Below are 14,590 nucleotides of genomic sequence, written 5' to 3'. Positions count from 1 at the left end.
CTGTTTACTATTAACAGCAAATTGGTCATCTTAAAATGGCTATAAATGAAGATGACTAATTTGCTGTTAATAATAAACCATTATTAACTTCCTAATCTCCATTTTCTTTTCTTTTATATATATATATATATATATATATATATATATATATATACATACATATATTATTAATAATGCATGTCCTTGATCATATTTGCTTTTTACTGCTTGACAACAGGTGTTCATTATCGTCATTTAATGTACATTTTCCATGCTAGCCTGGGTTGGATGGTTTTAGCAGGAGCTGGCAAGCCAGAAGACTGTGCCAGGCTTTGTATGCCTTTATTAATGCCAGCCACTTTACAGTGTGTGCTGGGTCTTTTTACATGGTACTGACACCAGTAATGTCACCAAGTAACTCACAAGACAAGACTCCCACCATCATTTGAGGTGGTGGAGTAGTATTGAGAGTGGTGGCTTCATGCCAAGTGAGGTAGTAGGTGACGTCAAGATTGTGTGAAATGAGTAGAGGTGGTGTGTGAGGGATACAGAGTGCTAGGGTTGAAGTCAGAAATACATGGGGGTGTAAATGGTGGGAGATAGACAGAGGTAACTGGGGTGGAGGGGGAAGGCTGCTGCTGACTAAATGAAAGGCTGTAGAAGGAAAGAGGAGATGAAAAGGGCATCCAGCAGAATTAGGAGCTAAGGGATGCCAAGAATGCTTGTAGAAGGAAGTGGTCTCATAATTATAGGGACTGAGTGGGTGAGGATACTTCTGCAGTAAGAAGGGTGATAAAGAGGTAGGTGTTCCAAAGATGATTTGTGGGGGTGATGAGTGATAAGAGAATGAGTTGAGTGTGGTGGGTGGGTTCATCAAGAATGCATAGACATGGGTTGTGGGTGGTGGGAGGAAGGGCAGATTTCATTGGGTCAGATCAGGTGCAAGGGGTACAGACATAGGCAACATACTTTTAGGGCCTCATTTTTGCTTAGTTGGATGGGTTTTCTTGAGCACAATAAATCACTATTCATCTTGAGGTCATTCTTCACCACTTCATCCAATAGTTTCGTCTTCCACAGTTTTTAACCACATTCAGCAATCAACACTTCTTTATGCAACTCTCCTCATCCATATGCATCACATGACCATACCTGCTCAGTCTTCTCTCTTGCGCACTACAACTGATGCCTCTTACATCTGATTATTCTCCATCAATACATTTGCACTTTGTTGTTCATGCATATTAATATTGCACATCCAGTGGAAAATGCTAAGTTCATTTCTCTCAAGCATTCACATGTCCCCTGCATTCACAGCTCACACCTTTCACTCTGAGGGAGAGGTTTCTAGAGATGTTTATCTGCAGGCATATCTGTAACACAAACAAGATATTACCACTCGCCTAAACCACCATTAACCAAGAACCTCAAACACTTAAGGCCAAGTAGTAATTTAAAGAAAGAAGAGTTGAAAAGAAAAGGAAAGAATTAAAAAAGAGAGGGGGGGGATGAAAGTTCTTATGTAAGTCTAGCATTATGTTGTTGTTGGCAGTAGTGGTAGTGGTGGGGTGGAAGAAATTGGGTGAAAATAGTGGCAGCAGCCATTAAGTCGCTGACAAAATGGATGAACTGTTGAGGTTGCCAAGCAAAATTGTTACATTAAATATTTAGGAGAGACATAGAAGTGGTCAATAACTCTGCTTTGACTTTGTTGATATTTTGTATGTCATATCTATAGCTAGCACACAAATGATCAAATGTTCACATGCTGGAGTTTTAACAATGGAAAGGAAGCCAGAGGCAGGAAGGTGGGGGTGGGGGGAGAAAGACAGTAAAGGCAGTCAGTGAGTTAATAAGAAACAAAAAACTTGCTTAGACGTCACCATTACTTTGCAGTTCTGCAAAAAGATACTTTCTCTTTTACTTGCTCCAGTCATTAGACTGCGGCCATGCTGGGGCACTGCCTTGAAGAATTTTTACTGAAATGAATCAACCCCAGTACTTATTTTTCAAACCTAGTGCTTTTTCTATTGGTCTCTTTAGCTGAACTGCTAAGTTATGAGGACATAAACACACCAACACCAGTTGTCTAGCAGTGGTAGGGGACAAATAAAGGTACAAGCACATATATACAACAGGCTTCTTTCAATTTCTGTCTATCAAATCCACCCACAAGGCTTTGGTTGGCCTGAGGCTATAGTAGAAGACACTTGCCAAATGTGCCACACAGTGGGACTGAACCTGGAATCATGTGGTTGGGAAGGAAGCTTGTTACCATACAGTCATGCCTGCACTTATATATACATCATACATGCATATACACACACACACATATATATATACGTGTGTATATATATATATACACACACATACATGCGCTCACATATTATTTTCATTTTTTGTCCACTTTCCTCTTTCCACGATTGCATGGGTTGGACTGTGTGTCATGATCTTAAGTCAGTTCTTACTCAGAGTTAACTTCCTTCTAGACAGGTTGGAAAAACCATGTCTTGTACTATTTTTGCTTTGGTTTTTATGCCTAGATGCCCTTTGTAAATAGCAACCACTTCACAGAGTGTACTGGGTGCATTTTAAAATCAACCAAGCAATAGAAAGGTTGCAATATCTGTGCAAGTCTAAAAATTCCTATCAGCCCTGTGTTTTATGTATGTATCATATGTATGTATGTATGGAAGTGTATGTAAGTAAGTAAAGTTTCGTTCTTGAGTCATACCGACTCATAAGGGCCCATTTCCTGGTTTCCATAATGTATATATTCTCCACCTGGATGGGACGCCAGTCCATCACAGGATTATTCATTTTTACCAGTTGAGTGGACTGAAGCATCCTGAAATGAAATGTTTTGCTCAAGAATGCAACACATCGCCTGGTCCAGGGATTGAAACCACAATCTTATAAGCATAAATCCAACACCCTAACCACTAAGCCACATGCTTCCACTGTGTGTGTGTGTGTGTGTGTGTGCATGTGCGTGCATGCACATTAGATATTTTCTTATTCTGTGCCTTGAACAGACTCATGAGACAAGGGCTTATCCAGATTTCCAGGCCATTTAGGTAGCTGGAAGTACAAGACTTTCCTTTGTTTGGGGTGCTGGCAACTAAACCAGCAACCCTACCAACCCTTGAACCCTTTAGAATTTAATCCGGCTATATGCAGCCAAATATTCTATCTGTTTTATGTTTGAACTGACCAGATTCAACCTCTCACACCTACCCTACAATGCCACTCTAAAAATATACAAAGACACCATTGAAATCTTGAAGCTACAAGATAACATGTGATTAATTCAAAATAATGTGAATAAATAAGGGTTACATTTGACAAAGAAATCTAAATGCTAAAGGGTTAAACCTCCCATCATACTTTTATTTAACTTTTAGGAGACAACAGGGCTGATCTATTGGCCGAAAAGTCAAATGACAAAGAAGATTGTATTAGTTCATTAAATTTCCTACAAGAATATACATAGTTTTATATATGTAAAATAATTACTTTATTTTTTATAATTCTTTTTTGAAAAATAAGTGCATGCTCTCTGTAGGGCTTGTGAAAAAGGTTCTGTCTTCTTGGCACTGAAACTCTAAATGAGGTTCCATCTCTAAAGGGTTAAGAACAATTTGTTTACTCATGTTGCAAACACCAGTAATGTTAAAGTTAGAATTCTTTATCTAGCCAGTTTACATTATTCCCATTTTACCATTGTGGAACCTGCTGTTTGTAAATTTATCATCATTTGAGCCAGCTCAGTTTCTGTTAAATTGCCCCCTGTCAACTTAGTGAAGGCAGATACATTGGATGATATAGTCATGGATATGAAAAAGATAGGATGGTCATGGCTGGAATGTCTTTGATTGTAGGTCTGCTCAATCAGCACTGATCCATAGCAATAATATTAATAATAATAATGGTTTCAAATTTTGGCACAAGGTCTGCAAGTTTAGGGGAGGGGAGCAAGTCAATTACATCGACCAACAACGCTCAACTGGTACTTATTTTATCAACCCAGAAAAGATGAGAGGCAAAGTCAACCTTCATGGAATTTGAACTCAGAATGTAAAGACAAACGAAATGCTGCTAAGTATTTCGCCTGGCCTGCTAATGATTCTGCAAGCTCACTGCCTTAAATAATAATAATAATAATCCTTCCTACTAAAGGCACAAGGCCTGAAATTTTGGAGGAGAGGACTAGTCAATTACGTCAACCTCAGTGTTTCACTGGTACTTGATTATCGGCCCCGAAAGGATGAAGGGCAAAGTCAACCTCAGCAGGAATTTGAACACTGGTACTTAATTATTGACCCTGCAGGAATTTGAACTCAGATCGCAAAGACAGATGAAATGCCGCTAAACATTTTGCCCAGCGTGCTAATGATTCTGCTAGTTCACCACCTTATTATTATAAAAGCATTCTTATTTTCATTTTAATTGATGAGTGCACTTAAAGCTTGCCAACATGAATTATATTAATGTATAAAAAAAAGAAACAAAAAAAAAAGAACAAATATAAAGGTTTCTTTATTCCTAGTATTAGTGTCATAAAGAATTAATTAGTTGACTATTTGTTATTAGATGAACCTTATTGACCCCAAGTTGAGATGATGGGAGTTAAACAGGATTTGTGAGATTGATGCTAATCTGAAGGAATTAGTGGTGTCAGCGATGATGAATTAAGGCTGCGTCAAAGGTTTAAACATGCTTTTCATCATTTAATAAATAAATTAATGAGATATAAAGAAAAAAGCAAAACAGGATTTATTGAGATATATGCAATGCATTTTGAGCTATGTCTATGCATGATTGTGTGGTAAGAAGTTTACTTCCCAACCACATGGTTCCAGGTTCAGTCCCACTGCATGGCACCTTGGGCAAGTTTCCTCATCTATAGCTCAGGCCAACCAAAGCCTTGAGAGTGGATTTGGTTGACAGAAACTGAAAGAAACCCATTGTATATATATATATATATATATATATGTATTGGGTTGTCTGGAAAGTTCATGTTGATTTTTAAAGGAAAGAAAAAGGTCAATAAATACTTGCCATTACATTTTTAATCACCCAAATATGAACCATTTTGTTGCACAATGCGTCTCCATCTTTCCTTCAACTTGAAAATACCCTCTTACCAGAATTGAGGTGGTTTCATGGCAAATAAGTCGAAAGATAAGCTACTATAAATCAGCACGAACTTTCCGGACAACCCAATATATATACATATATATATGTATGTATGTTTGTGTATGTGTCTTTGCGTATGTGTTTGTCCCCCACCACCACTTGACAACCTGTGTTAATGTGTTTATATCCGCATAGCTTAGCAGTTCAACAAAAGAACCAATAGAATAAGTACCAGGATTTACAATAAAAAAATAACAAGTACCTTAGTTGATAAGTTCAACTAAAATTCTTCAAAGTGGTGCCTCAGCATGGCTGCAGTATATTGACTGAAACAAATAAAAGATGGAAGATTAAGATTACTTGAGACAAATGGTTCTCAACTGGGGTCCACATGGCCCCTGAGGGTCCATATAAGATTTTTAGGAGTCTATGCTACAAAATAGTAAATTGAGGATCCACAATAGTATTTTAAAGGTCCCTGAAAAAATTTTGCTTTAGATGTATGTATTGGTATGTATTGCAAGAGACAGTTGGGTTTCTTCTCTCTAATATTGTTGTTGTTGGCACTCCGTCGCTTACGACATCGAGGGTTCCAGTTGATCCGATCAACGGAACAGCCTGCTTGTGAAAGTAACGTGCAAGTGGCTGAGCACTCCACAGACACGTGTACTCTTAATGTAGTTCTCGGGGACATTCAGCGTGACACAGTGTGACAAGGCTGACCCTTTGAATTACAGGCACAACAGAAACAGGAAGTAAGAGTGAGAGAAAGTTATGGTGAAAGAGTACAGCAGGGTTCACCACCATCCCCTGCCGGAGCTTCGTGGAGCTTTAGGTGTTTTCGCTCATTAAACACTCACAATGCCCAGTCTGGGAATCGAAACCGTGACCCTATGACCACAAGTCCGCTGCCCTAACCACTGGGCCATTGCGCCTCCACTCTCTGACATTATACATAGTTCAACCTATACAAGTTGATGTGCAAAAAAGAAAATAGGAATTTTGAAAGTAGTATCTATAAAACTAGCTTTTATTCTGGTCCACCAGAATAAAATAGTTATCAAAGGGGTTCATAGATAAAAAAAAAAAATGGTCGAGAACCCGTGTTTTAAACCCTTTTCTGATGCTGGTGCAAAAGTATTAGTGGTGTTAGTGGATAAAACTGAGTCAGAGATTTAAATATGCTTATCACTATTTTAATAATTAAATGAATGAAATATAAATATAAAGAAAAGCAAGGTTTATATATGCAATGCCATTTTGAGCTAAGTATGCATTACTTTAGATCCATTTCAAGATCAATGCAACACTCTAAGCTACTTATTAAAATAGTAAAGCTTTCAGATTAATTGTTATAGAAAATATTTGGTTGAATTTTCACTTGTTTCCACTCTAGTTTAGGATTAATTTTAATATGTAATCCCATGTTAGTTTTTAATTATCATCCAAACATTTGCTTTCTGGAATGGCACACGCACACACACCTCTCTACTTGTAGTTTCTAATTTAATTATGATTTACACCTGTGTAAGCAAAGCTCTTTGATTACTTAAACTATGCTGCTTTTAACTATGAATTACACTAAGATTACACTTGCCTGAGAATTTATATCAACGTTAATGTAATTATTCCAGTTTTAGTTTGCTAATTTCACATCTGCTGTTACAGAAAGTTCTGCCAAGGAATCAGCATCACTTTAGCACAGTCCTTACAGTGAAGGCAGGAATTTATACAGTTAGTTTTTGGTGGGGTCCTGTCAGGTTGTGGACTTCTAGAAATGCTAAAACACAATACATTATATTCTAAGTATATTGTTGAAGTAAAATACTGAGATGAATCATTAACCCTTTAGCATTTAAACTGGTCATATCCAGCCTATATATTCTACTTATTTTATGTTCAAAATGGCCAGATCTGGCCTCTCACACTTACACTACAATGTCATTTGAAAAATAAACAATCATATCATCAAAATCTCAAAGCTATGAGATAATGCATGAATGATTAATTCAAAGCAATATGAATAAGCATTACATTTAACAGCATAATCTGAACACTAAAGGGTTAAAGTGCTTCTATGCGGCTGCTTGACCTACTAGAAATAGCAAGTAATTTCTTTGAAATCATGTTCTACCATTTTAAAAAAGGCACTGGATAATGTAATCTGGAGTGTATTATGTGCTATGAAATAAAAGACAATATGGTGAATTCTTTTGATCATAGGTCTGCTTGGTCATAACTAGTTTGGTTTGCCTCTTATGTTATTGATTGATGGTACCTCATATTATCGGTTACCAATTCAGGTAAAATGGTCAACTGGAAAATATTGAATATTTTTTGTTCTTTATCTATATAGATATTTTGACTGTGCAACTTAGTTTCTGTTATAGTTTATAAATATAAATTTCTGCCTTCTAGTTTTTGTAAACCAAGCCGTCCATCTTGAAGGTTACAAATTTCCTTGTCTTTTCCCTCATTGTCTGTTGAAGAATTTTCATTTTGATTCTTCAATTCCATATGGAAATTAAATATAAAAATTAGACCAGTTCAACTCCAGAGTAGGATGTAACCTCATCAATCAAAATTGGACAACATTCAGTTCCTTGGCCTGTGGTATGGATTGAACCTGAAAGCTATGTGGTTGTAACGTAGGACCTTTACTTCACAGCTATCATAAGAACACCACACTCTATACAAAGAAAGTATTAATCATTCTCTCTTTCTCACTCTTTAATATTTGATATGGACTTTCAATAATAGTGTTCTAGTTTATCTATAGAAAATAAAAATCACTATGGTTTTTCCAATTAAGTAGAAACAAAAGGAAAATTTCTCATTATCAGGTTGTGTAGTTTTCCACTACCAGTTTAGCTCATGAAACTGACGATAAACAAACAAACAACATTATTATGGATAGTCAATAAAAGTAAAATCGTTAGCTATTTTTGTCTTGTCCATTGATCCATTGCGTTTCCTGAAGGATGATAACATAAGTCTAACAGGATTATCCCTTACAAGTATTTTAGATTAATATCTTGGGTTAAATACAGTTTTACAAGACTCAACAAATTAAGATGTCATTTTACTGATATTTTATCAGTAGTCATGAAAACTTTGCTGATGGGAGATATTATTAAATTGCTATAAGTATCTTTTAAGTAGATGTTAACCTAACTAAGATCTCAAGGATGATGTTTTGTAGCTGGCATTAAATGGAGGCATATTGCATATCATTTTTTTTTCTTGTCAGATTAATGGAATTTATTTCCTTGAGGGCTCAGGTTAGATTTGTTCCAGTTTTACCAAGCAAATACCATTCATGATGAGTATCACTTATTCTTGGAGCTTTTTCATTGTTGTATGTCAAATTCGTACATTTAAACATTTCCTGTAAGGTAATGGAGAAGGTGTGGTTACTAAATCATATGTATGCATGTGTGTCTATTAGGAAGTGTTTCACATGCATTATTATTTTGTAGTGGTATTAACAAATATCAATATTTAAATATAGGTATTTTACAAACCAAAGCTTTGTGAGTGGGTTTTAGTTGATAGAAACTTAAAGAAACCTTTCATAAATATAAATAAATATATTTATATTGTTGGCAGATGACAGTTGTCTGCTGTGGATGCTGGAGCTACCAGATCACATGATTTTGATGTACTGTGCCTCTTCAGTGACAGCTGCCTGCTCGCCACATGTGAGATTTGGTTAGTATGCAGTGAGTGGGTAACTGTCACTGAAGAGACTCAGTACATCGAAATCCATGATCTGGCAGTTCTGATGCTTATAGCAGACAACTCTTGTCAACAATATAAATATGTGTGCTTCTATGCATCATGCATGAGAAGAACTCTCAAGTCAAATACCACAGTATTCGGTATTCTAACAAAATATCCACTTTAAATTGGATATAAGGTTTGCCATTTGGTATAAATACTGCTTCTGTTGCTAATAAAAAATTTTTTTAATAAGCCTACTGGCTATTTGTGACATCAGTGCTTGAAAAGTCACTGTAATTCTATATATCATTGGCAGTGAGATTTAGCTGATATGCAGCAAGTGGGGGTCTGTTACTGAAGAGACACAATATGTTGAAATCATGTGATATAGCAGTTTTGGCACCCAAAGCAAACTATTCTCATTTATAAACTACCTGCATCAACCTGCTATAAAAGCAGGTAGTAATTTTACCTTGTACTTATTCTTAGTGCAAGTTTTGAATAGTGCAGTTCGATTTTAACAGATATTTTTTCAAAGCTATAATGGAAGTGACAAAGGAGTATATTTGGCATATTTTGCTTTATGAGTTCAATAAAAGCAACAATGCAACGGAAAATGTGAGGAATATTAATGCCATCAACAGTGATTCCAGAAATTCCAAGCTGGAAACTACAGCCTAGAAGACAAGCCTCATCCTCAAAGATCTGTAGAGCTCAACGAGAACATCCTGCAAACACTGGAGGAACAAAATCCTATGGAAACTTTTAAGGAACTTGCAGAGAAGCTTAGATTTAGTCCTTCAACCATTCATCAACACCTGCATGCCACCAGAAAAGTCAGCAAATTGGTTCAGTGGGTTCCTCACAAAATTTACGAGTCTCATCTCGTGCAGAGAGTGAATGTGTGCTCTTCGTTTCTGTCACGACTCATGAATGAACCTTTTTTCTTTTTGGACCGAATAGTGACTGGTGATGAGAAATGGGTTCTCTATAAAAATGTCAAGTACTGGAGGAAGTGGGTAGAGAAAAGAGAAACATCAACACACCAGGCTAAAGAAGCATTTTCACCCGCATAAGGTGTTATTTGTTTGGCGGGATATGAAAGGTTTAGTCCACTTTCAACTTTCAAACCCATATCTTTGTGCAGCTGAGGATTGCTCTGCATTTTATATTTGATGTAATGTTCACATTGCCTTAATTAAGTGGAGTCGCATGAAACAATCGTACTGCATTAACTTTGGATATCCTTGTTACTTATTCCTGGTGCCTCAACTTAAGTACCATTTTCACCTGAATCTAAATATATTACATATATATATATATATATATATATTGGAAGGTTTGGAGGTGATGTACAGGAATTATATATTAGAAAAAATAATAAGGTACTCAGATATCTGGATGGTTGTACATTTACAGATTTTTTATGTCACATGTTTTATAAATATTAGCGCTTGCACCTATTCTTGTAGGTTCTTCAGATATAATTTCACTTCTGAGGATCTGTCTCTTTTTATAGTATTATTGAATGTGTAGGGGTGGAGAGAGATATATAGGATAGTAAAAGAGGGTAAGGAATGGGGAGAAAAGTGTCCCCCCATTCCTCACCCTAACAAATATAAAATTGATGATAATATATTTGTGCATGTGTAGCACAGGTGTGTGTGTCATCAGCATTTTAATGACATTTTTCCATGCTCACATGGATCTGACAATTTGTTGAGGCAGATTTTTTTGTGGCTGGATGCCCTTCCTGTCACCAACCCTCACCTGTTTCCAAATAAGGTAATATTTCCCCTCAGCCAGACATGTTTTCACCAAAGATTGGAAATGAAGAACACTGCTTGCATGATGGTGACCTGGAGCACCCTCCCTCCCTCCCTGGGTTTGTTGACATGTGTGCTACATGTTATCTCAATAGTATGCACTGTAAAGTGGTTGGCATTAGGAAGGCCATAAGTAGCTATGCCAAAGCAGACACAGGTGCACAATACAGTCCTTTGACTTATTGGATCCTTGTCAATACTTTCCAAATCATATGCTAACAGGGAACATGGGCTATAAATCCAGGCTTTGGTCAGCCCAGATCTATAATAGGAGACACTTGCCCAAAGTGCCATGCTTTAGGAGTGAACCTGGAACCACAGCCATACCAGCACCACAATATGTGTGATTCTGTGTGTGTGTGTGTGTGTGTAGCAGCAAGAAATTAGACCAAGTTGTCTGCTGCTGCTCTCACCTGGAGATCACAGCAGCTTGAAACTCAAGTAACAAGTGGAATACGAGTTTGAACTTTTGTTATTACATTTCTGTTGAAATACATAGCTTTTGTTTCAGTTAATTTTGAAAATGAAGAATTTACTAAAATAACTTTGTCATTATTAAGTTGGTGTTCAGAAAATAAGTTAACATAAAATTTTGATGGAAATTTTAAATTTAGATCATTTTAAAACAGAAAGTGGGGTAATGGATATCCACAAAGGAGTAATAGATATCCTGCCACAAAAATCACAGATCCTCTGACCAATGAGTGAGTGTATGGGAACCTTTGTCCAGTTTCAAACTTCTTCAAAGACCATAGAGTCAGATTTGCAAAGCATTGCTGGAGAGCTAAAGATGAAATTGTTAGTGAAGTTCTTACATGGAAGCCTACACAAGGAAGACCTAACAGAGGACGACAAACCAAGACCTATATGAAGCAGATTTGCGATGACCTAAACTGTAATCTTTCTAACTTGCCGAATATGATGGATAATAGAATTGGATGGTGACAGAATGTTACGGGAATCTACACAAGCAGTGCAACCAGATTATGATGATCAGGCAGGGTTAATTAAACTCTATCTATGTGTTTTGTGTTTGTACAAATACATACATACATACATACATACACACACATACACTTTAATAGAAAAAGAAAACATCTTTTCTTTGTGGATGAATGGGAAAATACTTTTGAAGTCTATATGAATGGTTTGAAGTCTTTCTACACAGCAAAACATTAATCAATTTGTTACTGGAAGTGAGAGCGGCCACATTAGGATGAGAAGAAGACTATTATATTACATTATATTGATTTTATTCAGTAGACCTTAAAATGTGTGTGTGTATGCATTTGTGTGTGTGAATGAAGATATATACTCTTTTACTTGTTTCAGTCTTTTGACTGTGGCCATGCTGGAGCACCGCCTTTTAAAAAGCTTTCTGTCAGAAGTGGGATATATATATATATATATATATATATATATATATACACATACACATGTATGTGTACTATGTTTATATGTACATATATATATCTTAATGTATATACATGTATATGTACATATGTATATCTATATATGCATATATATATATAATATTCATAGATTATGTAATCATTAATTGGAATATTTTATTATTGCTTTGGGTTTTTTTCCCTTTGTTTATCTAGAGATTCCACTACTAAATAGTTATAATACTAAATCATTAGTACATTAAACTCCTACTGCAGACATTTCACTGCTTGTTTCAGCTATCATTTAGATTATACCACTCTATAGCTAGTAATTGAAGCTCAAAATTACTTTTAAAAATTCATGAAATTCTCTAAATTTATATAAGCATCAGAAGATAGTTCAGATTGGCATAAAGCCACCTCCCCTTCTCAAATTGTGTATGTATATACGTACATACATACTTGTGTACCTGCCTGCATGTAGGCAGTATGTATGTATGCATGCATACATATATGGCTAGATTACAAGAAAGCCTTTGGATCTGTTCCCCACTCATGGATGCAAGAAGCCCTCAACTTGTTAAAGTTCCAGTCAAAATAGCCAAAGCTGATCTGACTTCATCATGGGCCACCATCTTGAAATTAAATACAAAGAGTGACTGTATTATCACTGATAGAATACAATATCGCAAAGGCATATTCCAAGGAGACAGCCTCTCTGTGATGTTGTTTATACTTTCTGTAAACCCCTTGTCATTCATGTTAAAGAAGTCTGAAGGGTATCTCACTGGTTCACAAGGAAACAGAAATACCAAAATTACACACTGTTTCTTTGTGGATGACTTAAAACTTTATGCAAAGAATATGCATGAGATGAAAAAAGAGCCTTGACCTAGTTACAACATTCTCAAAGGATGTAGGGTTAGAGTTTGGTCAGGACAAATGTTATATGGTTGTGAAAAGGGGGAGAACTATAAACCAGACTAGAAGCATCTCTGTCAATGATTTGACCATTTACCCTGTATCTGACAAGGTATGTTACAGGTATCTAGGGGTAGATGAAAATATATCTTTCAGTGGTACCTGTAACAAAACACGTGTCACTAAAGAATATTACAGCCGAATAAAGAAAATTTGGACCTCAGAACTCTCTGCATTCAATAAAACAGTGACCCACAATGTGTTTGCAGTGACAGTACTCATACCAACATTTAGGCTGCTTGATGAGATCTGAGCCATTGATGTGAAAACCCAAAAAATACTAACAAGCACACATAATTTCTACATAAACATTGATGTAGACCACCTCTACCTAAAACATAAACAAGGTGGTAGAGGCTTAACATTGATCCAAAATGCCTTTGAATATCGCATCATATCCCACATCATAAGCAGTTGTCCGAAAATGTCATCTCGATATTACCTACTGATGAAATATGGCATTGTAGCTAGGACACTCTGTAATGAAATCTTTCAGAAGGATAATCTTGAGGACAAAGAAATGAAAACCCACAATATGGTAAAATCCATAGCCATTCATAATGAAAAGGAATACTGGTGGAATGTATCAGTGAAGACCTCAATAAAATGCAAGCACAACAGACTTGATATAATGATTTGGGATTGAGAAGAGAAACTATGCACAGTTGTGGAAATTAGCGGCTCAGCAGATGTTAACATAAAGCTGAAGATCAGTGAAAATGAGAACACCTATGCTGAATTATTGAGAAATCTACAGTTATTCTAACTAGATTACAAGTTCAGGTTTATACCTGTAATTATTGGAGCCCTGGGATATGTAACACACTGCATAAATACTAGTCTTGAGAAATTAGGCTTCTCAAAACCAGAAAGGAGAAAGCTAATTCGAAGGCTACAGATCCAATCCATCGCTGGAACTGTAAAAATCTTTAAAACTTTCCAGAAGTTTATCATTTAAATATATATGAGCATGTCTAGATATGTAACTCTATGCATGAGAATACATACATAAAACACACACACACACACACACACACACAATCAAACAAACAAAAATATCCTGTTATTGATGTTGAAATTCTATTGAAGGAACCTTGAATCAAGGTTAGAAACCAATTCTTTCTCTATTGGCAAGAAATATTGAAATAAACTACACACACACACACACACACACACACATACATAAGCAAAACAAGGAAAAGGAAATTTTTTTGTATCATTTTCTTTCTCCATTACACATGTTCCATTTTCTAATAAGTATTAAATGATTTACATGTTATATAGACATGTAAGGAATTTCCTATTAGAAATATCATCAGACATAGCAAATTTTTAATTAAATTTATATAAAAAAATTTCTCTCCCTAACATGAAATTCTTTACATCTCTATCTAACATGCAAATCTTTGTGATTTCTATTAAACAATGAAAGATGTGTAATGGAGAATAAATAATGTCAAACAATTTCCATTTTCCTGATTTGCTTATTCAACAATTCTGTAAATAATTCCATAATCCTCAATTTTAATGTGTGCTTTGATTACAAAAGTA

At 35.8% G+C, this 14,590-nt stretch overlaps 1 protein-coding gene across 5 annotated transcripts in view; it reads left to right on the top strand.

Annotated features, from left to right (window-relative positions):
* Positions 1-14,590, top strand: part of LOC106874829 (coiled-coil domain-containing protein 28A) — a 59,053-nt gene that overhangs the window by 29,946 nt on the left and 14,517 nt on the right. Inside the window, exon 1 of one of the 5 annotated variants that reach the window (XM_052973278.1) lies at positions 8,358-8,399. The exons of the other annotated variants lie outside the window; for them this stretch is intronic. Coding sequence (XP_052829238.1) covers positions 8,373-8,399 — 27 coding nt within the window. The 5' untranslated portion in view covers positions 8,358-8,372. Of the gene's footprint in view, positions 1-8,357; positions 8,400-14,590 lie in introns of those variants that run through there. 5 annotated transcript variants of the gene reach the window in all.

The sequence above is a fragment of the Octopus bimaculoides genome, chromosome 15 (genome assembly GCF_001194135.2).
Source record: "Octopus bimaculoides isolate UCB-OBI-ISO-001 chromosome 15, ASM119413v2, whole genome shotgun sequence".
Taxonomy (NCBI): domain Eukaryota; kingdom Metazoa; phylum Mollusca; class Cephalopoda; order Octopoda; family Octopodidae; genus Octopus; species Octopus bimaculoides.
This window is presented reverse-complemented; position numbering and strand designations above follow the sequence as displayed.